This window comes from Microplitis demolitor, chromosome 3, assembly GCF_026212275.2.
Source record: "Microplitis demolitor isolate Queensland-Clemson2020A chromosome 3, iyMicDemo2.1a, whole genome shotgun sequence".
Classification (NCBI taxonomy): Eukaryota; Metazoa; Arthropoda; class Insecta; order Hymenoptera; family Braconidae; genus Microplitis; species Microplitis demolitor.
In genome coordinates this window covers 20960397-20986187 of record NC_068547.1, presented here as the reverse complement: position 1 = coordinate 20986187, position 25791 = coordinate 20960397, and the positions used below count along the sequence as shown (strand labels likewise).

Here is a 25791-nt window from a genome sequence, read left to right as displayed (position 1 = left end):
TAGAAATAATTGAGAAAAATCTAAACGTCAACACAAATTTAATTAACTAAAAAAATTTAAGAGCAATGATGATGCATTGAATCCGTGACGCGAAATCTACCTCGTATGATTAAACTCTTGTGGGTTGGTTTCTTGGATCGAACGAAATGTCAATTAATTAATTAAGAATGTCTACAGCGTTATGAAATGGACCGTGGTCGACATCAAAGCCAAGATATTCCTTTCGTTGGTTCTCAGCGTCAAAGTGTGCGTGCCCTTAGTAATATTACCCAATTAATAGCATCCACCCTTAGTATCTCGTATTTGCCATAGCCAGAGTCCCAAAGTCGATGTCTTATCCCGCATGTAATATCAAGTCAACACTGACACGCGTCCAAGGGACGTCGTCAACTAAGTGTACCTATAGCTAAACTAAGTTTACCCATACTATCATTATAAATGTTGACTCTGACTCCCACGTAAATACAGTGAGTAGAAAAAAAATAACCCGCCCATTACGTATTTAGTTGAGCTCAGTTATATTTTTTATTTCCATCTCGTCTTGTGTTTGACAGTAATTTCGCGTAGGTTATTGCTGATGTGGCGTCGGCATCTTTGTCTGGAAGTTTCGGGTGAGATAGCAGCAGTGGAGCGGAGTATAAGCTGTACGAAGGGTGCTTTATGTATTACGGGTAAGATATCCGATGATTTACCAGCACCGTGTTCTTCTTATACTCCTTATATTCCCTCGAAGGTTGTCCTTATTTCTTGGGAATACCTATACTGTATACTTGTCTCCTTCACCTCAACTCCTGTGTTGGTTGCCCCGGTTGGGAAACACCGTCGAGGCCTTATCTCAACCGGGTACTGCCGTAACCGTGGTGTAATCTTTTATTAATTCTCCGACTTGCCAAATTTATCGTCGGCTTTTGTTTATGTTCCCACATCACATAAAAAGATCTTGAAAATTTAACGTCATAAAATCTCACGCTCTTTTATTTGTCTTATCCATTTTAGTTATTATTATTATATTTTTTTTTTTTTTTTTAATTGTAGAGAAGAAACTTTAAAAAAATTATGATCCTGAAGTTAGCAGACAATTAAAAATTTTCAGATTTTTTTTTCAACAATTCAATTACAAATAAAAAAAAAAACTAAAAATATGTACATGTAGAAAATTTTAAAAACTTTAAATGCAATTTTTTAAAATATTTTTTTTTATAATTTTTTGGCTTGAAAAAAAATCTAAAAATTTTTAGATGTCTGCTAACTTCAGTAATAAAAAATTGTGTTTTAAATTAATTAATATAAAAATAATATACTTTTTTTTTTTAATAAAAATATAGAGAGCTAGACAAATAATTTAAAAAAAAAAACTGAGCTCATTAAATAAATTTTGGCAAAATGATATTGATTATATCTAATAAAACTTTAAAATTTATTTAATTGCAAAGTTAAACTTTTTAAAAAAATAATTTTCTAAAAGTAAATATATATTCAGTAATTTCTACTACAAAATACCTTTATCAAAATATAACTTAATTTAAACTCTAAAATTTAATATTAAATCCATTAATACTTGGTAAATATATATTTAATATCAAAATTACCCCACACATAAAATAAAAAAATTTTAAAACTTACATGTCATGAAATTTCATAATAAAATTTCCTGAGTTAAATATTACGAATGTGTACATTAATAAAAAAAAAAAATGTTAATAAGAGTTTCTAAAATGACAAGGGTTAAATGGTAAATTAAAATTCGCATGGTCCGCGGTTCGACTCAAGTGTATATATATATATATATAGCGAAGTATAAAAATGTAATAACAATAATCCGGTTGAGCTGAAGAAAGAGCTCGCGGTTCGTTTGTTCGCTCACTCTTCGCTGTCTTGGCGGTTGCGATTTCCATGAACCGTCGGCAATGGCGCTATATTATTATTAGAGTCCCTTAAGTCTAAGAGCCTTAAATCTGCGATAAGTTATGGGCACCCCTAGTAGTTGGGTGGCGTTGCAGGACTCCTTCTTCCCAGCGAGCGTACAGAGAGAGATAAAGTCTCAAGATAAAGACAAGGAGAGACGGAAGATGCGTTTTCTCACCCGATGTTCGCTATACACACACACATACACACACAGGCACACACACACACACACACACTATTTCCTCCTTTATAATATCTTAGTCTATTCTGATACAAAGGTGCGGCACACCACACTCGCGTCTTTATCTCGCATACATTATATTACGCGTTCCCGTAGCGAGGAAACTGGGTAGGGGTTGCTGTGGCTGCTTCTAAACTCAACGTGAGCCGTCACGTTGAGACTATACAACTATATAAGTAGTATAACTATGTAGAATCAGTAGAGAGTAGAAAGTGAGATAGTTTGAGGTAAGGTAAAGATGAGGAAAATATATATGTATATATATATATATATAATAGAAGGTGTGGGGTGCAAGGTCGAAGGATAATTGAAAATAACCGTGAACGCACCCTCCTTATTGCTAAGACTAAACTCTCTCGTCTTACTTGCTCACTCTATTTTATACCCCTAAGTATGATAAGCAAGCTTGGATCATCTCTTTATGTAAGACGGATCAACTTAATGACACGCGTTCATCCAATTATTTTTTTACGCGATTATTAATAAAAAAAAAAAAAAAAATTACGATTTTTTTTAATGAAAAGAAAAATAAGGAGTTATAATAAAAGAAATGTGATTATATTTGAGTAATGTTTAAGTAAAGCAACATAAAATAAATGAGTAAAATTTTCTCCCCTAGTATATATTATACATAAGATAACGCATGAAAGCAATCCCTTAGCGTTTATAATCTTGCAAAAATATAGGGCTCATCCCGCATGCCACGTCGGATTCAATTTCCGTGATTTAAGGTGTTGGGGTGTTGGAAAAGTAAGAGACGGTACTAAAAAACGAGTGGGAGTGAGAAAATAATAATTTCGAGTCTGCTGATAAATAAAGAGAGAAGAAAAATATATATAGGAGCCCTTACCTCCTAATATTATTGTCCTTTGACTAAAAAATAAGAGAGCGGAGAGTAGAAGGGGGACTACGAGCCGCGGATTTGTCGAGTTACTGAGAGCGCAAGTTGACGGGAGCGAGAATCTATAAGCGAGGGTGTCGTAGTTGGGGACGTGGCGATTAGACAATGCGACGGAAACGGTAGATAGACAGCCGTACGATAGATACCGAGCTTGCTCTACTCTGCTCTACTCTCCTTTAGTTCACGGTGTGGTGAGGGACTGTAAAGTTCAGCTGAGGAGAGTTGGGTGTGTTACATAAGGATCGACGATCGACGAAAGCTTTATGTTCGGATGATGTGCCAACGGGGTTGAGACTCGAGACAGATGTGCGCCGCTCATAGCACACCTTCGACTTGAGTGTGTATGCTACTCAACTCCTCGAATCCACACCTTCTTTACTGTCTCCACCTTCTTCGATTCCTCCACCGCCACCTCATCCGCCATCCACCTACTTTACTTACTCTACCTACTCTTATTTCAACGCGACCTTTTCCCATACCACCCCCTCATCCCGCCTTATCCTTCTCCCCTTCACCTCTCACCCTCGTCGCAGTGGTAACGCTGATGCTGTCTACAGTCTGATCTCGTTAAGGACGCACTGAACCACAAGCACCCGGCATCCATTCAAATTTCAACATGATAAATCCAACCAAATTTACGATACTTTTTAATTTTAAATACAAATTTTTTATGCAAACAATTAATTTTTTTTTTTAATTAATGATAAGAGAAATAGATAATTTTAGGTAATTGTTAAAAAAATTAATAGTGATAAAAAAAATATTGTGAGGATATTTTTTATACAGATGTGATACTGCGAGTAAGAGTATGAATAAATGAAATAAAAAACTTTTAGTGTGAGAAAGAAAAGGTAGCATATAGGTACATTATTACCCCCTTAGGCTGTTATATGGAGTGTAAAAAAGAGAAATAACGTCGTCGCGGTGGATTTGATTTAGGGACATGCCACAGCAATTACGAGTGCACATTTCAAAAGACGTCGCACCCCCTTAGTCGTTGGGACGTGTGTTCTATGGATGGAGAAGGGGTGAAAGCAAACGAAGACGAGGTGAAAGCAAAGTAGCGTTATTCAAGTATATATATATTTACAGATATGTGTAAGTATATAAAATGTTGTGGTGTAAGATAGGACTTGGCTTTGTGCACACCAAGGGCACCCGATGTCGAAACTGACAAAAGATAAGCTGCTATTTATACCCGACAAGCTTAAAGACCGAGGGGAAAGCGAATCGTCGAGAAAAATATGAAATTATGCCAGAGTTCGAGGGTAAGTGACTAAGAATTTTTTCCCTTTATTTCATTTCAATAATTTCATTTTTAATCTTTACATGCTTATTTAATTTAACATTTCTGCTTTGTAAATAATTTAATTTAAAAATATTTTTAATTACTTTGCAATTAAATTTTTTAAAAATTTATTTTATAATTTGAAAAAAAAATTTATTAGTCATGGAGTCGTAAAAAATATTCAAAGGACGTAAAATGTAGTAATTTTTTTTGTATAAAATATAAAATAAAATAGTAATTTTTTATAGATAGATAAGAGTGAAACATAAAAGTCAAGACGATTTTCAATATAAAATAACGTCTGGTATACAAACGAGAGGAGGATAGTGAAGATGCTTCGGAGGGATACTTGTCGAAGTAGCAAAAGGAGGCGGATGAGTTCAGGCAGAAGGTAAAAGAGACATGAGCGTGTTCTGGGTAAAAGTAAGAATAAGAAAATAAGTAAAAGGTGGAGGTAGAGGAGCCGGAGGAGTTTAAGGAGGAGAGGAAAGAGTAAAAGCACCTAGGCAAAGGGGTGGGAGTATATTCGTATTCCGCAGCGACTCATCGCAGCAGCGGGTACAAAGAGGGAGTCGAGCTCTCTAGCTCTGGAGATAGAAGAGTAGGAGAAGCCGACTGGGTTTCCTCCCGTCGTCCGGTGGGTGGTACCCGGACCGAACTGATCAATACTTGAAACACCGCGAAGTATCGTGCCGTTATTTCCGGTATGGCTGTGACGGAAATGAAAGCGTTAAAAATATATAACCGGTTTTCTACTGAACCAACACCCTACTTCATCGACGAGATAGCAACTAAATGGTATTATATCCAGTGTCCCTTGTCCCTGGTCCCTTATTGTTACTTTTTATTCACTCAGTACTCGAAACTTTCTTCGCTTTCTTAACACTCGTTTTCTTTTATACTACAAACTTACAACTTATTACTTCGTACTGCAAAACTCTCTTACTCATCGTTCTCCCAATCGACTCCGCTCGTTTCTACTCTTAAATTAACTCGCGCCAAGTCGTATCTACACCAGCAGCGATGAACCTCATTGAATTTAAATTACACAAAAAATCAAGCATGATCAAAATTTATTGTAATAAATAAAATTCATTTAAATTGAATTAAATGCGCGAGTGTGACCACGGGATTAAAAGGCGTGACCACGCGGATAAGACTGAAGCACTGGGATTTGTGAAATCACTTCGAAGGGGTTGGCTTTACTGATACAGTCAACAGGTACAACGTCGGCGCACTGTCGTGCAGTATAACTTTGCTGAGCAGGAGGATAAGCCAAAGGACTAAGCGCCGGCGCTAAGCTAAGCCGTTTACACCCTCCTGAGGGTGTGACCGCGATTCCATTGGCTCCCTATGGACGTGTGAAAAATACTTTTCCAGTATTTCAAATGCTTCTGCGCAAATTATTACACTCTTTTGCTCTTCATCACGCCCGCTGACCAACGGGGATTTTATACATGTCCATTTTTTTTTATTTTCATTTGTCTGAGACCGGGTTTGTAAATAAAAAATGCACTGAAGATAAGATAGGATCTATTAACTTGAGTTGACGATATATATATATATATATATATATATATATATATATATTTATAAATATATTTATATTCATATTTGTGAGTTGTATGGAGGAAAAGAGTAGAGACTTATACTCAAGCTGATATGGTATAGGTGGGATTTAAAAGCAAAAGACAGGAGAAAAAGACGCGGGCTTATACTACTGACAAAAAGTAAAGGGAAAATATCCGCATGGGTCAGCCAAGAGAGGCTTAAAGTACTTGGGACGACTGACCACCGATGTACTCAATATCTGCTTTACAATCAACTTTTATATATTTTTTTATTTTTTATTTGTTTTCTTTTTTTTTTTTTAATTGAATTTTTTATTAAAAAAATAATAAAATATTTTTTAAATAATTAGTGTTACTATTGTTATTACTGAAGTAATGAAAAATTTAAATTAATACTATATAATTTGATTATTAGTAAAAATAATGTGAATGAAAAACTAAATTTAAAAATTGTGTAACGAGTCAACGACAAGTTATCTCACGGTGGAGATAAGCTGAACCGAGAGGTGTACGTCGAAGATAAGTCAGTTGGTAGTTTTAATAGCAAGGTGAGCATAACGACACGCCCTGTTATATTTTTTGACTCTTAAAAGCTGGGATTTGAGGAAAAAAATTTTGTTCTTTTAAATTTTAAATTGAAAATAAAGATTTGATTATCGTTTTTTAATTAGAATTTTAACAAATATGACACTTTGTGTGTCATTTATGAAACTCGCGGAGTTTGCTGAGAGAGATAAGAAAAATAATAAATGTGATTAATTGATAAGTTATTAATTTACAAATAATAATTATAAATAATGGGGAGTGGTAAGATATTTATAATTTTAGTTATTAATTTTTTTTCAAATTGTCGATCATACTGCCCGGATAAATGTGAGTGTAGATTGGAACGAGCACCTTGGAGTGTTATTTGTTCTCATCAGGAGCTCAATGAATTTCCAAAGAAAATCAGCGGCTTGGTAATTAAATTTTTTTTTCTCTATATAATTAAAATTTTTTTTTTGATTAAATAATTTTAATTGCAGTCAGAAGTTTTGGATTTATCGAACAACAATTTGAAGAATATTCCAGCAGACATAGGACGTCTTAGAGAATTAAAGAACATAAATTTGTCGATAAATGAATTGACAAAATTACCAGAAGAATTTGAAAACTTATGGAAACTTGAACAGCTTGACTTAAGTGACAACTATTTTTCAAACATCAGGTTTATTGAAGTTATATCAAGTTTACCGAATTTAAAACATTTGACTTTGAAAAAAAATCCATTGACTGGTATACAAGATTTGGAAAATCCAAGTGTTCGCTATTTAGATGTTAGCGAATGTTGTGAGTAATTTGAAGCGAATAAATTTTAATAATATATGGTTTAAAAATATTTTATTTTCCAGCAATTAGTTATCTGAACAATAACTCATTGATTGGATTTCCCAATTTGATGTCCCTGAAGTTGGATAAAAATCCATTGAAATCAATTGATAATTTGAGTAACAAAAATCTCAAGTGGTTGGATTTGTCAAATTGTTTGTTAAATTTTTTACAACCAAATACTTTTATAAATACACCCGAACTTGAGCAACTGCGCATGTCCAATAATCCAACATTAGTTTACAGTAGCAGGTATTTTAATAAATTAATTAATCAATTAATTATTGAAGGAAGAAAGGGCTGGTAGAATGGGTCGTGTAGAAAAAAATCCAGCTGTCATTTTTTTTCCAACATTTCTAATCTTCATAATCACTAGATAATTATTGTCTAAAAATATAATCTAATTTAAGAAAAGAATTTTTTTTCAATGAAGGGCAAAATGGGCCTTAAAAAAAAATTCGCCAACATTAAAAGAAAAATATCAATTAATTACTATAATTAATTTTATGGTTTTTAATTTTTTTCGTTAAAAATTACAGGCTCAATTTGCCCCATGTTAATTTTACTCTCTCGTAGTTTTTAAAAAAAATTAAATGCAGCCTCTTTTTTCTTCAGTTAAAAAATAAATAATAAATAATTATTTTACAGAAAAGAAACATTAACGCATGACAAATTAAAACGAATTGACGTCTCAAAATGTAACTTGGACCGGCCAGGACTACACGGTCTGCCGTCACTAACCCACGCAATACTCTCTCACAATACAATTCGTCTGCTGCCTGATCGAATATTCTCAAGAAATAAAAAACTCACACGTCTATATTTAAATAACAACGGATTGATGCAAGTAAACCAAAGTTCTTTTGCCGGATTACCAGAGCTAGATATACTAGATTTGTCAAACAATAATTTTAAATATTTACCATGGAATCTACTCCGTGACAATGTTGACTTACGCCTGGTTAATTTGTCTTACAATAACATCAAAGAAATGCCTAAAAACTTTACAACCTCAGCTCTGATTATCGATCTGTCGTATAATTTAATTGAATATATTCCCAAAGAAAGTTTGTCGCAGATGCCAGCATTAAAAATTTTCGATTTAAGTAAAAATAGACTAGAGTCATTTGCTTCCGGTCTGGAATCACAAACTCTGCAAAGCCTAAATTTAGAAGGCAACAGATTAACCCGACTATCAAATGATAGTTTTGCTTACTTACCATCTCTTGATAATATAAATTTATCTGGTAAGTTTGACAATAGTTAAATTATTTATATATGTGTTTATTAGTGAGCTAATAGATTGATAAATAATTATTTTAGGTAATCGATTAACAGAAGGTATTAGTCACAGCATATTTAGTTATAATGACAACCTAAATACAATTATTCTAAACGACAATCCTTGGCGCTGTGACTGCGCACAATTGTATTCATCATATTATTATCTTACTCAGTCATCAAAAACGGCATCCTCGAGTCTTATATGTGAAAGTCCAGCAAATGTGTCTGGATATTCATGGTCGACAGCATGTCGATCTGTTTGGAAGAAGGAACGTACAGAAATTCGACAATCTGACAGGACTTATGGATTAGTAGTAATGGGATTTTTGATAGCTGTTCTAATTTTTGGAAGCATTGTTTCTGTCGCTCATACTTTCAAAGAAAAAAGACGTCAAGCTTTATTGAGATTACGTGAAGCTGAACGTGCGGAAGCTAGGGAACGATTGATTCTTCATAGACGGTATTTATTTTATTTTCTTATTTATAGAAAGGGTCACGTAAAATGACGACGTTGAGAAAAAATTTATTTTTTTAATCCTGATTTCAAAATATTTTTTTTTTTCTTTACTTTTAACGGAAATAAAAAAAATACAATTGCCGTTTAAATAATTTTTTAAAAATTTTTTAACAAAATTTGCTATTTTCAAAAAAATGAAAAAAAATTTGATGATTCACTTATAAATTTATGTAAAAAATATGATTTCAAAAATTTTAAATAAAATCAAAGAAAATAAATTTTTTTGAAAAAATAAGTCTCAAACATCTCGACTATTTTGAAAAAAAAAAAAAAAAAAATTATCAAAATTTTTGAGTACTATATTTTGCCCGTAACATCTTATTTGTTCTGTCCCTTTTATACGTAGATGAATAAAATTTTTTTTTGTTTTTTGCATAAGAAGTCAAATAGAAGAGTCAAGACGCCAAGAAAATATTCCACGTATACACCCAGAAGAATTAATAGGACCGCCTACTTATGAGGAAGCTGTTCAAATGCCTAGACTTGCACGATCATTAGAAACATTGGATACAATTTCAATAGAGGGAATCGGCCAATCTGCACAATCCCTTGATCACGAGACATTTAATCGCAAAAGACGGAGACAACGCAAGCGCGTAGTCAAGCGGACTAAAAGTGAGGACACTCTTGACTCACGATCCCGAGACACTCAAAACTCTACCCGTAGGGTACGAAATTTATCCCAAAATAGACGACCCAGTGCAGCATCAACTAGAAGAGTTGAACCTAAACGCTCAGATAGAAACTCAGATCGACGTAACCCCAATGAATCGGAAGCCGGGATTGATAACAATTGGGAAAGGACTTTAAGATCGCGTCCGATTAGAAAAAATAACCGACTAATAAAACAAGACGGACACTCGAGTGACGACGAGGATTCGGATGTACTTAAAAATCCTACGGTCAGTGCGAGGCGTGGAGTCGATCTTGATAACATACGGGTGATCGAATTACCACGTGAGCCTCGTAGTGGAACCTACAAACCGCCGGTATCTCCATCTCTTTACACTCCATCCTCGCCTTCACTCATTTCCTCACCAGAACCGTGTGACACTAATCAACAAATTTCTAGAAGTAGATTTATTTAATATTAATACTATAAATGATAATTATTATATTTTATACAAATACCTATAATATAAATATAAATTTTATCTATCAATTTTTTATTTATAAATTGTATTTGTTTTTTTTTTAGGGCTAATTAAAATGCAATTTGGTGATTTTTTAAAATATTTTTTACAAGATATACAAATCTATTGAATTTATTATACATATTTATAAATATAAATTTGTTCATAATCTTTCATACTTAATATTTTTATACTAATTTTTATAACTAACAGTATAAATAATGCCTTGTCATAAAACTATCATCTGACTTACATTAAAATTTATTTAAATATATATTTATAAGAATCGAGTTTATTTAAATTTATTAAATCTATAAGTATTTATTTATTGTATAATCTATTAAAAAAAATATACTCATTTCTAAAATAATTATCTTAAAAAAATCCACATACATTTATACTAATTTATTTATTTAATTATTTATCAATAAATCAATTGATAATAAATTAACAATTATTTTTCTACTTAATTTATAAAATCGACTGCGACAACTTGGCTTTTAAATAATAACCCAGTCACAGCAATCAATAAAAAAATATATCTCCAGGATTTAAGAGTTTTTGTCTTAATTTTTCCGCAATTAATTATTTAAATTAATTAATTTAAAAAAATAAGAACTCTAAAGTCTATAGAAAAACTTTTAAACTCTGGAAAATAATAATGTCTTACCATCATCACATAAATTATTTATAAATTTAAATAATGAGGATAAAAATAATAATATAACGATAAAGTATTAAATAAAATCTTCAGGATGTCTTGACTAGGTTTTCGCCGGCTTTTGTTCTCGTAATTAGTAGTGGCGTTTTCGGTACACTGTCAGGAATATCTTGAAGAGTTATCTTAACCCGTTGAGCACCAGGACTAGCAGGTGGCTGTAAATCATGATTAAGTCGTGAGTTAGACAAACGTGAATGGGATCCAATTGATGGAGATCCACCCAGTGATGAAAGTGAATCGCGATTATTACTAGTGCCATTACCGTTAGTAATAATGTCTCTGTTATTAGATACCCTGGGATATCGCATTATTGATGGATCAGATGACAACTGAGGTGTGGTAACTATTTTTCCACCAGTACCGTCCATTTTATTGTACTCATTGTTGTCAACGTCGTTCGGGGAAAACGATTTCCTAGGAGGTTTCACGGGATCAACAGCTGAGTCGCTCAGTGTCCCGATGTACCTGGCACTGGGTTCATCCTCGTGTAGTTTAGCAATATCGTCATCAGCTTCCTTTGCGGACTTAACTAGCGGGAGAGTTTCTGGTTTACTGTTGTTACCATTGGTGGCAATCTTTGGTTGAACCGAATTCGATGTTTCCAGCAACGATTTTCTCAAGTCCTTCAACTCAGTACCATTTTCAACGTCATTATTGTCGTTGTGATCATTGCGCTTGCGTCCGCCTTTGCAGAAATTTCCTTTGTAAGCAGCAAAAGCGATTAAAGTTGCGAGTACAGCCAGCAAAATAGCGAGCACAATATAAGAACCCATTCCTTTTTGCGTTTGTTGTGTATCCGCGGCGGCATCTGACGCCTTTGCGTTGACTGTCGTGTCAGTAACGTCAGCTGGCGTATCTTCCTTTACTTGCTCGAGTTTACCGTCATCGAGAACACGTGGTTTAATATCCTCGCTACCAACTGGAACCACGTGCACCGGAGTGATAACTTCACTGTCTGTTTTTTCTTCACGTTCTGTAGGTTTTTCTTCATGCAAAGTAGCTTCTGAAGTTGCTTTGATAAATTGTTCTTCTTCAAGATCCAAATCTTCTGTGGTCGAAGTTGGAGATGATTCTGTAGTCGTGCCCCAGAATATACTAAACAGTGAATCAATCAAACCTCCAGATGAAGTAGTCGATGTTGACACAACACTAGAATTTTCTTGGTTCGTTTCATCCAGATTTTGTTGCAAAACACCATCGTCCCAAGTAATGTGAGGAATTCCGCTGCCAGAACCTTCACCAGAGCCTTCATTAATCCACGGATCATCAGCATCGTCGTCACCAGAACCTTCTTTACTCCACAGTTCGTTGTCTTTATCAACTTCAGCAGTCGTTTCAACAGTTTCTGTGGCTGTCGTCGTTTCTACATCAATTTCCGTCGCAGTAGAGGCAGTAGATGTTGTCGTAGTTGTGGTGGTCGTATGTTTGTCTGCATCTTCGGTGAAAAAAATCCCGTCATCTTCATCACCAGGACCGGAAGTCGTAGTCTCAGGTGTCAGAGATACTTCAACGGGTATCGAAGTCGTGTTAACATTAATTTCGCTGTCATTTGTTATATTTTCGTCTTCTTCAGGTATATCTTCGGCTTCCAGTTCATCAAAAGCATCGCCGGAACCTTCTCCCGAGCCTTCGGGGACTAGTGGTTGGTCCATTTGCATGCCCTCAAGGCTATCGGCCTCATCGATCATACAAACTCGATGGGTTTCTAATTCAATCAATAACTGTCCCTTTAAACTTTCCGGTCCATTACACTCAGTCTTTTTCGATATTGAAAGACCGCGCTTAGTAATACTGTCACGCGTTTTAAGAAACTCACAGTCGCAGTTGAGATTGTTGTGCGATATATCCAAATACTTTAAACTATTAAGATTAACGATATCGGCAGGAATTTGTTCGAGTGAGTTTTTCTTTAGGTTCAAAGATTCAAGGTGATCTAATTCAACAAAAGTACCAGGTGACAAGTGGGTCAAATGATTGTCAGAGAGATCGAGACTCCGTAAACTTCGAAGATGACGAAAGCAACTAGGATCTATTGTTTTTAATTTACCATTTGAAAGATCCAGATGACGTAGATTTGTTAGATTATCAAAAACTCCACTGTCTGCAGATAAATGCCGCCCAGCAGATAATACTTTTAAACTTTTTAACCATTCAAGTAGTATTTCATCCATCGCATTTACATCCTCGAGATAGTGACACCTTGCAGAGGTACCATTTTTCTTGAATGTACAGAGTCCATTGCTAGGCCTTGGCTCACTTAGCAATACCAATGTCAGCATAAAAACTACCAACGAGGATGAACACGCTACTCTCGTCACTGGCATTTTTTTATTTTTTATTTTTTTGTTACTGTTGTTGTTATGCGTTTTTAACTTTAGTTTTTATCATCTAACTGACGTTGTTTCTTCAGGCTGCTGTCGATCTGAAATCAATAGTGGAAAAATAATTACTAAGAAAAACACAACATAATAATGAGTAGTCATTATTTAAGAAGAATAAAAAAAATGAACGTCATTTGAAAAAATATATTAACTATTTATTATTCATACGTCTAATTGGTTCTTTATAGTGTTAGTAGGCTAATGAACGTCCAAGAGTTTATAATTAAAATTATTTATATATTTATATCGTAGTCTATGATTATTAATATATATATATATATATATATATATATATATATATATATATATATATATATATATATTATGATTGAAAGTATTCATGAGAATTATTTTAAATATATTACATAATATTTTGTTAATATAAAAATACATTCAATGAATAAAATATATATATCTATGTATATATTTATTTGAATTCTTTAATACTTTATGAAGATATTCAATCGTTTTAAATCACTGATAAATGTTATACTTAGCGATATATTTATTGATAAAAAGACATTGATAAAAATGATAGCGATTCAATGCACATTTAAAAGTAAAATAAAAAATTATTTCATCAAGTATTTATCTTTAAAATAATATTTTATCAAATACTAGCAATATTCTGCTCAATTAATTACAGTTAATTTAATTAATTACAGTATTAAAAGTTTTTATAATCATGAATTTTGCATTTAAATATCTGTTAGTTTTCACGATTACCGCGATAAAGAAAGAGTCTCATATATGACTCACAGATATAGATGTATATTTTAAAAAATAATAAAATAATATATTCATTATTTAAGAATAAATATTTTTCTATAAACTATTGGACATTATCATAATAAAAGCATCAGTACAGTAATAAATTACAAGTATTTCAAAGATAACAAAAAAAATTTCTCCGAAAAATTAATCTTTTATTATAAATGCATTTAGAAAGATAGATTTAAATAATTTAGGTATATATTATAATATATCTATTTACAATACATTAACATATGACGCGACTAAACCGACACGTATACGTCAATAATAATTTTCTAGACGCAGAGGCGCATAGTCCACGTAGTGACGTTTGAATTTATACAAAAAATGCTATTAATAATAATAACAGTAATAACAGTATAGTAGTTTTAAACAGAAAGGGAACAAATACTTGAGAAAGACAAGTTATTACAAATATAAAGAATAATGTTAACAAGTGTTACTATGAACTAATAACAACGCAAACTTGACAATCTTGTTTTTAAACCGTTTTTATAAATATATTACATTGAAAGGACGTATGATGTTAAGAATTGAAATCTTTTTGTGGACGTTTGTCATACTCAAGTAAAGTATTAAAAATAATAACAATTGTTGTAAAAGTTAAACAAGAGAATTAATAATAATCACAAGTTATTATTATTACTATTATGTTTTTTTTTTCATTCAAATCACGAACCAGGAATTATTAAATTATTTAAAACTGTATTGTTATTTACATTTTTTCTTTATATGTATATTATTTAAAAACATATATTGATATATTTCAAAACAAAAAATAATAATAATAATAATAATAATAACAAGTGTCGACAGTATCCACTGTAGTAGGAATATCCGATTACGCATATCGCAGAAGACCAGACAAGACCGAGTTTTATTCGCGAACTCGAAAGTCGAAAGTGGTTTGGCCTCTGGTGTCCTCGAAGATCGTAAGACATCTCGCAATAATATTTATTAGCAACAAAAAAAAAAAATATATATATATATATATATATACATATGTGTGTATATATATATATATATATATATATATATATATATATATATATATATATAAACAGATAAAAAGTATCAATGGAAAAAAATTGACTAAAAATTATTTATTATTAAAAAAAAAAAACACGCGTTGATAATTTAATTCACTAACGTAATGATTATTAATAGAAAATTATTTAAGATGAAGAAAATAGAGTGGCAACATACAAATCATTTAGTTCGACGGTGTAGAAGCTGGACAACGATTTGTCTTTGGTAGCATCTGTAACATATTAACAATAATATTTTATTTAATCTGCATATACATTACAAGTATATTGTCCTATTTAATTGTCGATGAGTAAATATTCAAATAAAAATAGGTGTGTCTGTTCTATATAGACCTCGATGCTTCAGTGACAATTGGAAGAAATTTCTATCGACAGGACAATAGATTTTTTTTTACGTATATAAATATATATAGTTGAGTATAAGACTGATGGTAAACGCGTGATATTAAAAATATATATTTTTCTTTTCATTCAAGACTTAACTGTGTGTGGGATAAGACTAACGGTACTTTCTATTGCTCGTGGTCCAGTTTTACCACGCACGTTGTGTATCGGTTATCGAATATGGTTTTTTTTATTAATGTAATATCATCATTAATGCTGTTATCGTTAATTTTATAAGACATTTAAATTATTTTCCTTTTACCAGAAGCCATAAACTACAAGTATCGGATTTTTTAATCATTTTGTAAATATATATAAATATACATTTTTTTTTTAAATTTTATTGGTCATTATTTAAAGTACCTATAATTATTAATTGAGACAATTAAAAAATAATCAGATAAAATAATCGATTTATTTTTAATAATAATTACTTTAATTGTATTGACGATTATTATTTTTTATTACTGTCATTTTATACTGTTCAAAGATATGTATGAAAGAAAGATGTTTGTTAGATAAGAGGGTGCAAATAAAAATTTATTTGAATTCGCGATATTAAATAAAGATAATGTTTTAAATCAGGGTACGATTGATTTTAAAGTTGATCAGGCATTGCCTTGCATGTAACTCGCGCTTGTGGGTTGAAATTTTCAAAAGTTAATTTAACATTTGCAGAAAATTTAAATTTAAAAAACAGTCTGATAAAAAAAACATTTTTCCCACTTTATCTATCATTGAGATTTATTTGAAGACATGCTTTTAAAACTAAACACTGAGCTTATTATTACGTCTATTATAATAAACATTAAATTACTGGTACTTAAAATAATTACCAAATTATTATAAAAATTATAATTATTTACATATATTACATATTTTCAAACTAAGTTTTTTTTTTTTAATTTATAATTTGTTTTATGTCCATTAATTTTTATTTAAAAAAAAAAAATATATATATATATATATATATATATATATATATATATATATATATATATATATATATATAAATATTTCTCAATCCGTATCGAAATAAAAAATCTCAACTTTTTTTTACTGTCATTATAGTATATTACATTTTTTTTCTTCAATAAACATGATATCGATCAAACAGATCATGAATTTTTCATGAATGATTGTAAATAGTTTTAAAAAAAATTTTATCTTTAGAATTCAATTGAATTCTATTGACGAGATATTTCTTTAAAAAAACTTTAAATAAAAAAAAGACACAGGATATAATGCAAATTGAATTCCAGTACCTCTTGGATTATGTAATTTTAATTTGTATATTAGATATTTTAAAAGTATCAACGCAATAATATCAATTAATATACCTTGTCTGTATGTAAAATATAAAGATGAAATAAACAAAAAATACAGAACAGAGTAGAGGGTCAAAGAGCATCAATGCCCTGGAGCATCGGCATTTATAATCACGAGGTCGGTACAAACTAACATATCGACTCTACACCCATATATTCTTCCTTACATTTGTTTTACATACTTTATAATTAACAATAATAATAAAAGTATTGTTTAATACTTGCTACTCGTTTTTATACTCATATGTTTATGCATGTACAAATAAATATAGACATCCTAAGACTTGACGACATTTAAAAGGCAGCTATATATGCGATGCACGTAGAATCAAACACCGGATCATACAATATACCTTGTGATTCATTTTTTATTTTTAATAATAAACTAATGATATAAGTTGCCAAGAATTTTTTTTATGTTATCGATAAATAAAAAAAAAAATATACAACAATAAATATGAGGAAATGGGACTCGAGTTTTCTATTTTTTAGTCTTTTGTAGCCAACTCGCAGATAAAAATTTTATAATACATTTTTACTATCGCTTATTTAATAAAAATTGAAATTAATTAAAAAAAAAAAAAAAAAAAAATGGTTTGACCAAAATCTAAATTTTGAAAATCAATTGTGAGGAAAAAAAATTAAGAAATTTTTTGCAGTTCCCTTTTGAGATTTTGATAAATTATTTTTTAAATTTAAAATCCAAAACGTTGTTTAATTTTAAAATTATTAAGAGTCTATTTTTTGAATTCTACTCCATAATGTCTTTGGCACACTGTTTCATCTTTTTAAGCCTAGTTGAACTTCCCGCTAAGAAAATTTGAAAATTTTTTAATATTCGGGAAGTTATTATTTTCCTCCATCACATAGAGAAGGATCATTGAATAATTATTTAATAAATGTATACAAATGTACAGATGCAAAATGAAATTCGATATTAATCATTGATTAAGTATTTCAGTCTATTTATAAATACACACCCTCAATAAAACGTTTCCACTGTTGTTAAAAACTTTTATAGTTGTTGATACGAAAAATTTCCAACAAATTTTACTATGGGTGCAATGTAACACCGGACCATAAGAAAACTGCTACAAAATTTACAAGTGTCCCATAGTAAACTTATGCGCATAGGTCACAATCTTGAAGTCTGCGCATACGATTACTATGGGACACTTGTAAATTTTGTATCAGTTTTCTTATGGTTCCGGGTTACAATGCGCCCATAGTAAAATTTAATGGTAATTTTTCACAGTGAAAAAACTAAAGTAAAATAATTTTTATATATTAAGGCGAATAAATAACTTCTTTTCGACTTGGTTCAGCAAGTCAAAAGTAAGGTGAATGACTATCATGCATGAAGTAAAGACGAATAAATTCAAACTAAGATGAAAAAAGTTAAAAAAGTTTAAAAAAATTTAATTCAAGTCGAAAAAGTCGAGATCTTATCAAAAAATCGTAAGCAAATCGATAACTTGAAAAGAAAATGAGATGAAGCGAACTTGAATCAAATTTTATTTATGACCCGGGAAGACCACTCGAAATAACACTACACTGTGAAAAATTCCCATTAAATTTCACTATGGGTGCATTGTAACCCCGGACCATAAGAAAACTGATACCAAATTTACAAGTGTCCCATAGTAAACGTATGCGCATAGGTCCCAATTGTGACGTCTGCGCATATCGTTTACTATGAGACACTTGTAAATTTTGTACCAGTTTTCTTATGGTCCAGTGTTACAATACGCCCATAGTAAAATTTGTCGGAAATTTTTCACAGTGTACCCATTATCGATCATCCTTTTAATCAAGTAATTGATGACATACAAATAATTGAATTTTTAACGCCGATAGTTTTAATATTTAATGATACTAATAAGAGTAATAAGTTACAAGTAATAGATTGTTTTTGTGTTACAATATTGATACCTATGTCAAGTTCATGATAAGATATTTAAAATGTTTTTTAATGTTACGCGTTAGACATCGATTGATTAACATAGACGTCGATCGTGGTCTTGGCATATCGCCGATCGATTTTTTTCCCCAGTAAATTCCACCGAGTTCAAAGTCCTTGTATATATTTGTGTATATGTATATATTTATATACATAATATAAAATGACTAATGTAAATAACATTTAAATATTTAAATCCTTGAATTTAAAAATGGTTTAATATTTATTTAAGCTATTTTAATGTCACTTATTAAAATAAAAATAATTTTAAATTAGCGAGCCTGCATTGATAATAAAATGTACCTCAATATTAATATACTTTTTAAATACTGGAAATAGATAAAAAGTATTGTAAAAATAATTAAAACAGCGAATTATTTAATTTAAATAATAATATATAAGTAAACAAATTTTAAGTGACCTCTCATCTCGCCAAAGACATATGATGTCTCGACTTATCATTTGTTAAATTGCGTCACTACTTATATACATTAAGTAAAAATAGCACGTAAATATATATCTATATATATGCAAAAAAATATAAGAAATTTACAAGGTCACGTGGCTTAATTTCGAAATTTTAATTATTCTCTTGTTTAGCATAAATATTAAATAAGCGAATAATATATATGTTTAAAAATTTTTGTACAGTCGACTATTATGGGGATAATCAACAGTAAATTATTATTATTATTATTATTATTATTATTATTATCAATTATATGATTAGTTTATTATTACATAATTATATGATACCGGTGCCCGTTGTAAAGTTTACATATATACAATTATATATGTTATGCATCGTCTTATACGTTTGTTATATTAAACAAGTTAAGTGTGAGGGCAAACGATACACAGAGTTAAGTCGATACACGAGGACTAAGCTGATAACACGAAAAAAATTTATTCAACTTTATAAATGTATATACATTTACTTAGCTTGGTAATTATTTGACGAGTATCAACTAGTACATTGTGCCGTATAGTATGTAACTATCTGATAAAAATAATAATTTAAAAAACTAAACTCTTATCTTAAATATCAACTGAGTCTAAACATTTTGAAATATAATCGTCAAAATTATCAACTATGTAATTAAAATTTTTAAAAAATATTTGGTGATGAATTTAGAAAACTTTCTAAACGTGATTGCATTAATTGGAAATTTTATTTTTTTTTTTTCTATCTATTTTAGATAATTCATTTTTTTTACTATTTGAAAAAAAAAACTGAGTATGTAATTAATGATAAAAAAAAAGAAAGCCTAAGTTTTGGTTGAATGCAAGTCATCCAATTATTTGAAAATAAATCTACAAGCACTACTGAGAACAAGTAAAAGTTAATGATAATGATAATTATTATTGTTGCAGATAAAAAAATAATTTTTGGGATAACAAATTTAAGCGAACGGTTAACATAATAAACAATATTTAAAATTTTTCGTAAATGCCGCTCAAGTTACTCCGTAGCAACGCTACACAACTGAGCAAACAGTTTTACCTTTTATGGTTTAAGAATGCAAGTATGGTCAGGCCGTTATTTTTACCGGTACTAAAATTCATCTTGTAAAAAAAAAAATATAATCCAGCAAATTATTTTAAATCTATTTATAAATTATTTTCATTAATTTTAATTCAAAATCACTTTCCAATCATTCTAACGTCAATAATAATTATCATAAAATCACTTAATGATGTAATAATACTTCTGTGAATAAGTGAAATCATACATATATATGCAGATATATAAACCTATAATATGTATACTCATCAGTGTGAATAAAAAAGTCAAATATATACACGTGATGATTTTAAATAAAATTTAACTTTAAAATTTAAAAAAATAATTTTTACTCTTCAACTTAAAATAAAATTATTTTTAAAAAAAGCCTAGAAATTTTTACAAATATATATCATAATATATATAGTGTTTTGTATATGAATTCTTGTTTGTGAAATATTTAGACAAAAAAATTTACTATAGTGGCGTGGGAAATTCCATGGAAAGAATCCATTGGTTATTGTGATATATAAGATATATATTTATATATATGAATGTATTACAATAAAAGAAAAATAATAAATTAAAAAAAAGAAAACAGACGGAGCAGAAGACGTCTTTCATTCTCGCCTCAATATCATACAAGTCTTATATATGTGTATATATATATTTATATTTTATGTACCGGAATCACGATATATAGTATTACGCGAACAAGTGGAGTAGACAGACGTATCATACGAGACTAAATCGCAAAAAAATTGCCAATACATGTAACGTAAAATTTAATAAACTCAGGTTGTACCGTAAGTACTCCAAAGTAATTTCCATTAACTTTTAACTCCGTAAAAAAATCACATCAACTTAATGACGGAAAAAATTTTATATTCATTGGGAAATAGTACATTAATAAGTAAGTAAGTAAGTAAGTAAGTAATAAAAAGAGAATGATATAATCGTAAAAAATAATACGTAAGGATTATAGCATAGGAACGGATTATGATAGAACGACGGAAGCAACTCGAGGCCTTGACCCGATCGCACGTTTCTTCGGGTCCACTTAGAGTCCTCATACAATTATATCGATAAGTGAAAGTGAATATGACACATATTAAAATAAAAAAAATTAAAATTAAAAAAAAATAAAACTCACTTACCACAAATATATTTTCCATCACGGGTCCGAACCAGTGAATAAAAAAAATATTAAAATTCAATGTATTAAAATATAAGTTTATTTATTAAAAAATAAATAAATCACTTTTACACTTTCGGCACTTGGTAATAAATGCATGCACGTGACGGAAATAAAATCCAGCGCGCGTATGCGCGGTTTCCCAGTCAATCGGTGAGAATCAATCGAAAATCGAAGAAGCGATACAATCTATCGCGAAGCAAGTCCAAGTAAGAACTGCCGCGGAGCGCGAGTGTCCGCCACCGTGGGCTCGCTACGTGTGTATTAGTCGTCACTTACTCACTCATTCACTCACTCACTCTTACTCTTTCGTCTCATCTTTTTCTTTCTCATTTGTTACAAGTTACAACGATCTCTCACAACACAACTGCTCACTACATTACTACACTACATGACACTCCTCAACAGCAGGCCAAACACGCTCAAAACGTCCTCTCTTGGGTCTTTTATACCCCTACTTGTTTGACTTGTCGGCTTTTATGTACCTCTCTTACTCTTTTATATATCTATAAGTACATACTTCTCACTCACTTGCTCACCCTCTCCCTCTCCCTCCCCCTCTCCCCCTCTATCAACCTTATTTTATTCAAGTTTAATGTAACTAACATCGTATCGCTTCTGCTACGCTATACTACTCCTGTCTGTGGTTTTCATACTCTACTCCCATCCTCACTACCATACTCTTCCACTCGCACTCGCACTTCCATTCCCATTCGGGTTTCTACTCACTGGAGTTTCCGTGCAAAAGCAAAAGGTGTGTAATCGTTACGACTTCTCTTGGACGATTCGCACAAGAGATAGTTAAACATTACATAAAATTTAGTACGAGAAATATTTAAATTATATGGAATTTACAGAGAGAGTAACGAGTACCCGAAGGTGGACCTGCACAGGTGCTTGTACTTTACTAAACAATACGTTTTTTTAAATTTTATTTATCGTGGACAGTTCTGTCAAACGACTGTATGGTTTAAAAAATAATAATGACCAAAAGACATCACATGTTTCATAAGTAAAAGAAAATTTTTTTTTTTTTCCACCGTAAATAATTGTAGATTTCAGTTTTATTACTTTTGTACAATTACTACTTGTATTATTTTTATTTTAAAATGTCGCATAATTAAATGTTATATAAAAATATAATGCAAGACATTGAAACGTCTCAATTGCACCATGAGTAATTTTAAGAAAAAATTTTCTAATAGAAAATTTATAAAAAAAAAAAAAAAGGTTGGCCTGCACAGTAAGTGTGGATCAAATTAATAATTTAGATAATGAGAGAATGAATAAAATAAATTATTTTAATGTAAAAAAAAAGGTATTATGAAAGAAAAATGAAAGAAAGCCGAGTTAAAATTCCTTTCTAAAATGAATCATCGACTTACGGTATGTCATCATATAATAAAACGCATATTTTATTATTATTAATATAATATTACATTAATAATATAAGCTAGGAGCTAGGAGACAGTGAGATAGGTTCGATAGGTGGTGTAGGGTACATGTAATATGTAATATCAAGTAGAATAGAAGACAGTAAAAGTCGTACGAGCCACTGGAGGAGACACGCTTATTAGTTCCGATCTATCGTTCTTTCGCATCACGACTCACGACTACTAGACGCACTGATATGACCAGTAGATGCGAGTTAAGTTAATATTAATATATTAATATAAAAGTATATAATAGAGCAGAGCGACAAGAAACAAGATGAGAGGATACGGGAATTCAGGTGGCCAGCGGATTATTCGTTGGATCGTGATTGTGACCGACTGATCAAGATGCTGTCATATAAAAATTTTTTTAGTCTTATAGATTGATTATTTATGATAATATTTTTCCTGAGTGCTTAATTTCTCTTGTTGGGTTCAGATTATTTTTTGACCCAGAAAATCTATGTTGCTTAACGGCCATGTCTAATAACACATACTCATATATTATAATAGATACATTGAACTGTATAAATTCAAAAAAATTATTTATCAAGTACAGACCTTAATTTAAATTTTAACAGGTCGCTAAAGAATATGAAAATATGAAAATTATTTTTTTACGATTTTGTTTTTAAATTCCGGAGACTTTAAATTTTTAATTTATCAATTTGATCAACAAGACTATTTTTGTAAGCAATAAAATTCTATACAAACCAGTCGTTTTATTTTTTTTATGTAAATTTAATATTTAGTCAGCTGATATATTTATTGCTGGATTTTCAATGCCTAATTTCGTAAAATTATGATCGATATTTTGCAATTTTAATTAAGGACTGTAACGAGAGGAGTTTTCTTATTTTTAATATATAGACTAAATGATTCCGACAGATTAGTATAACAAAAATATCGCAAAATGGATTTAGTCATATATATATATATATATATATATATATATATATATATATGAGGTTCTATTATAGTTTTGCAAATATGTTAGAACATCTGCACGTGTTATATCTGCACGTTCTAATATATATATTTATATATATATATATATATATATATATATAACCATTGAGCTAGTATTATATATCCAGGAATAATACCGAGGGTCATCTAATAGTTGTAACTAATGAAAATTAATCTAGTTCAATGACTGCTGATCTTTTAATAAATACAATTTATATATTTTCAGACAACATTAAATTATACTTTTTCACGAATTTAATTTAAATGATATATTTATTTTAAAATGTAGATATTGTTAATTGCATAATTGCAGAATGTTGTAAATAAATATTTTTTGTTAAAATTCTTTAGATTTCTCCCGGCAATAATAAAAAATAATAAATAAAAAACAAAAAAAGTAAATAAATGTAATAAAAAAAGAGGGAATATAGTATATAGTATCGAGAATATTCAGTGAAGCGGAAAAGGAAACAGTAACTGAGAAATATGACACTGTACCCACTCGTCTTATATATGTGAGTATATTATATGTATGAAATTAAGTGTACATAACACGGAAAATAGTGCGACACATAAATTATGAATAAAGAGTTGTGAAAATGCTAATGAGGATATTACAAGCGGGTCTTGTTGAAGGAAGGTGGTAACTCCGATATTAAATATCAAATGATTTTTTTAAAAGTATATCTATGTTTAATGTTACATCGTTTTATCTTTTAGTGTACTGGTGCAAGGATGTATAAATGAGATGCCGCGAGCGGTTTGAAATCCTTGTCGGATCAGTCTTTATTTTATCCGTTCGTTTTCAATCACTAATATATATCGTTATATTGTCGAGCGATCTAAATCATATCGACTACAAGCTAGACATCAGGTTTATATTCTACAGGATATACAATTCATTTCGCTTATTATTTATTTGTATTCATTAAATAATATATAAACATTATCGTGATAATTTTAATGAAAATATACCGAAAGTGGGTTCCACATATTTAGGCCTATAAACATTTTTTATCGTAAAAATTTAATTTTTCAATGAGGTTTTAAATCTGAAAACTCGACCGGGTCTCAAAGTGATCCCTCGACTAGTTTTTTCAATTCTTCCGCTTTCAAATTTCCATAGCAAATTCAAATTTCAAAATTTTACAACAAATTTTTTTTTTTTAATAAACGAGTTAATAAACGATTGGAAAAAAATTTTTTTTTAAATATTTTGATAGACAAGAAATTTAATCCCACTACTGCATAATTACGTAAATTTATTTTCAAATAATTATTTTTGTAAAAAAAAAAAAAAAAAGTTTTAATCGACATTACAAATAAAATAAAAATAAATGACATACAAGTGAATAACAATTGCAAAATGACTTTATTGAATGAAAGCGATTTGTGTGATCCCCATATTATGAAGGGCATCAGTGTATATGTCGAAGAGAATATAATAATAAGAGAGCCTACAATAATAGCATGTCACCTTTAACCTCTGAAGTTATAAGTCTTATCGCGACGCGACAAAACTGTGACTTTTATATATATAGCAGACTGGCCACTGGGTAATTCAAGACCACAAAATGCAATAGGTATATACAGATACGTAGTTGACATTAAATTGTACAAACTGGCGGATGCGTGCAATTGTTGGAATCGCCCGTGTTGTACAAGTGCATCTATAGATTAACCTGCACTTACATCAAATATGACAGATTAATCAAGCGCCTCAGCCTCACTATAGCTACTCTACTAACACAGTTAACTTTGTTCGTATAACAAAACCGCGAGTCTCTTTCTCTCTCTATCTATCTGTTTTTTTTTATTCCTCACTTCATATCCTCCCCCGCGCGTCATAGGTCTCGCAGTACATAATAACCCCACCCTCTTTTGT

At 30.5% G+C, this 25791-nt stretch overlaps 2 protein-coding genes across 4 annotated transcripts; one reads left to right on the top strand and one right to left on the bottom strand.

Annotated features, from left to right (window-relative positions):
* The first annotated feature begins 6459 nt into the window (after positions 1 to 6459).
* On the top strand, positions 6460 to 10509 carry LOC103577549 (leucine-rich repeat-containing G-protein coupled receptor 5). 2 transcript variants are annotated; one of them, XM_053737480.1, is made up of 6 exons: positions 6460 to 6865; positions 6932 to 7235; positions 7298 to 7526; positions 7923 to 8521; positions 8598 to 9018; positions 9458 to 10509. In XM_053737480.1, the coding sequence occupies exons 1-6, from the start codon at positions 6704 to 6706 to the stop codon at positions 10161 to 10163; spliced, it is 2421 nt and encodes an 806-aa protein (XP_053593455.1). In that variant the 5' UTR covers positions 6460 to 6703; the 3' UTR covers positions 10164 to 10509. The 2 variants fall into 2 exon arrangements, with proteins under 2 accessions (XP_053593455.1, XP_008556456.1); XM_008558234.2 differs by having other exon boundaries at positions 9455 to 10509.
* Positions 10510 to 10598: 89 nt separating this feature from the next.
* Positions 10599 to 21928, bottom strand: LOC103577548 (protein windpipe). 2 transcript variants are annotated; one of them, XM_008558233.3, is made up of 4 exons: positions 21467 to 21928; positions 15291 to 15345; positions 11192 to 13351; positions 10996 to 11084 (listed from the first exon to the last, which is right to left on the bottom strand). In XM_008558233.3, exons 3-4 carry the CDS (start codon positions 13251 to 13253, stop codon positions 11074 to 11076), a joined length of 2073 nt encoding a protein of 690 aa, XP_008556455.1. In that variant the 5' UTR covers positions 13254 to 13351; positions 15291 to 15345; positions 21467 to 21928; the 3' UTR covers positions 10996 to 11073. The 2 variants fall into 2 exon arrangements, with proteins under 2 accessions (XP_008556454.1, XP_008556455.1); XM_008558232.2 differs by having other exon boundaries at positions 10599 to 13351.
* Positions 21929 to 25791: the final 3863 nt, after the last annotated feature.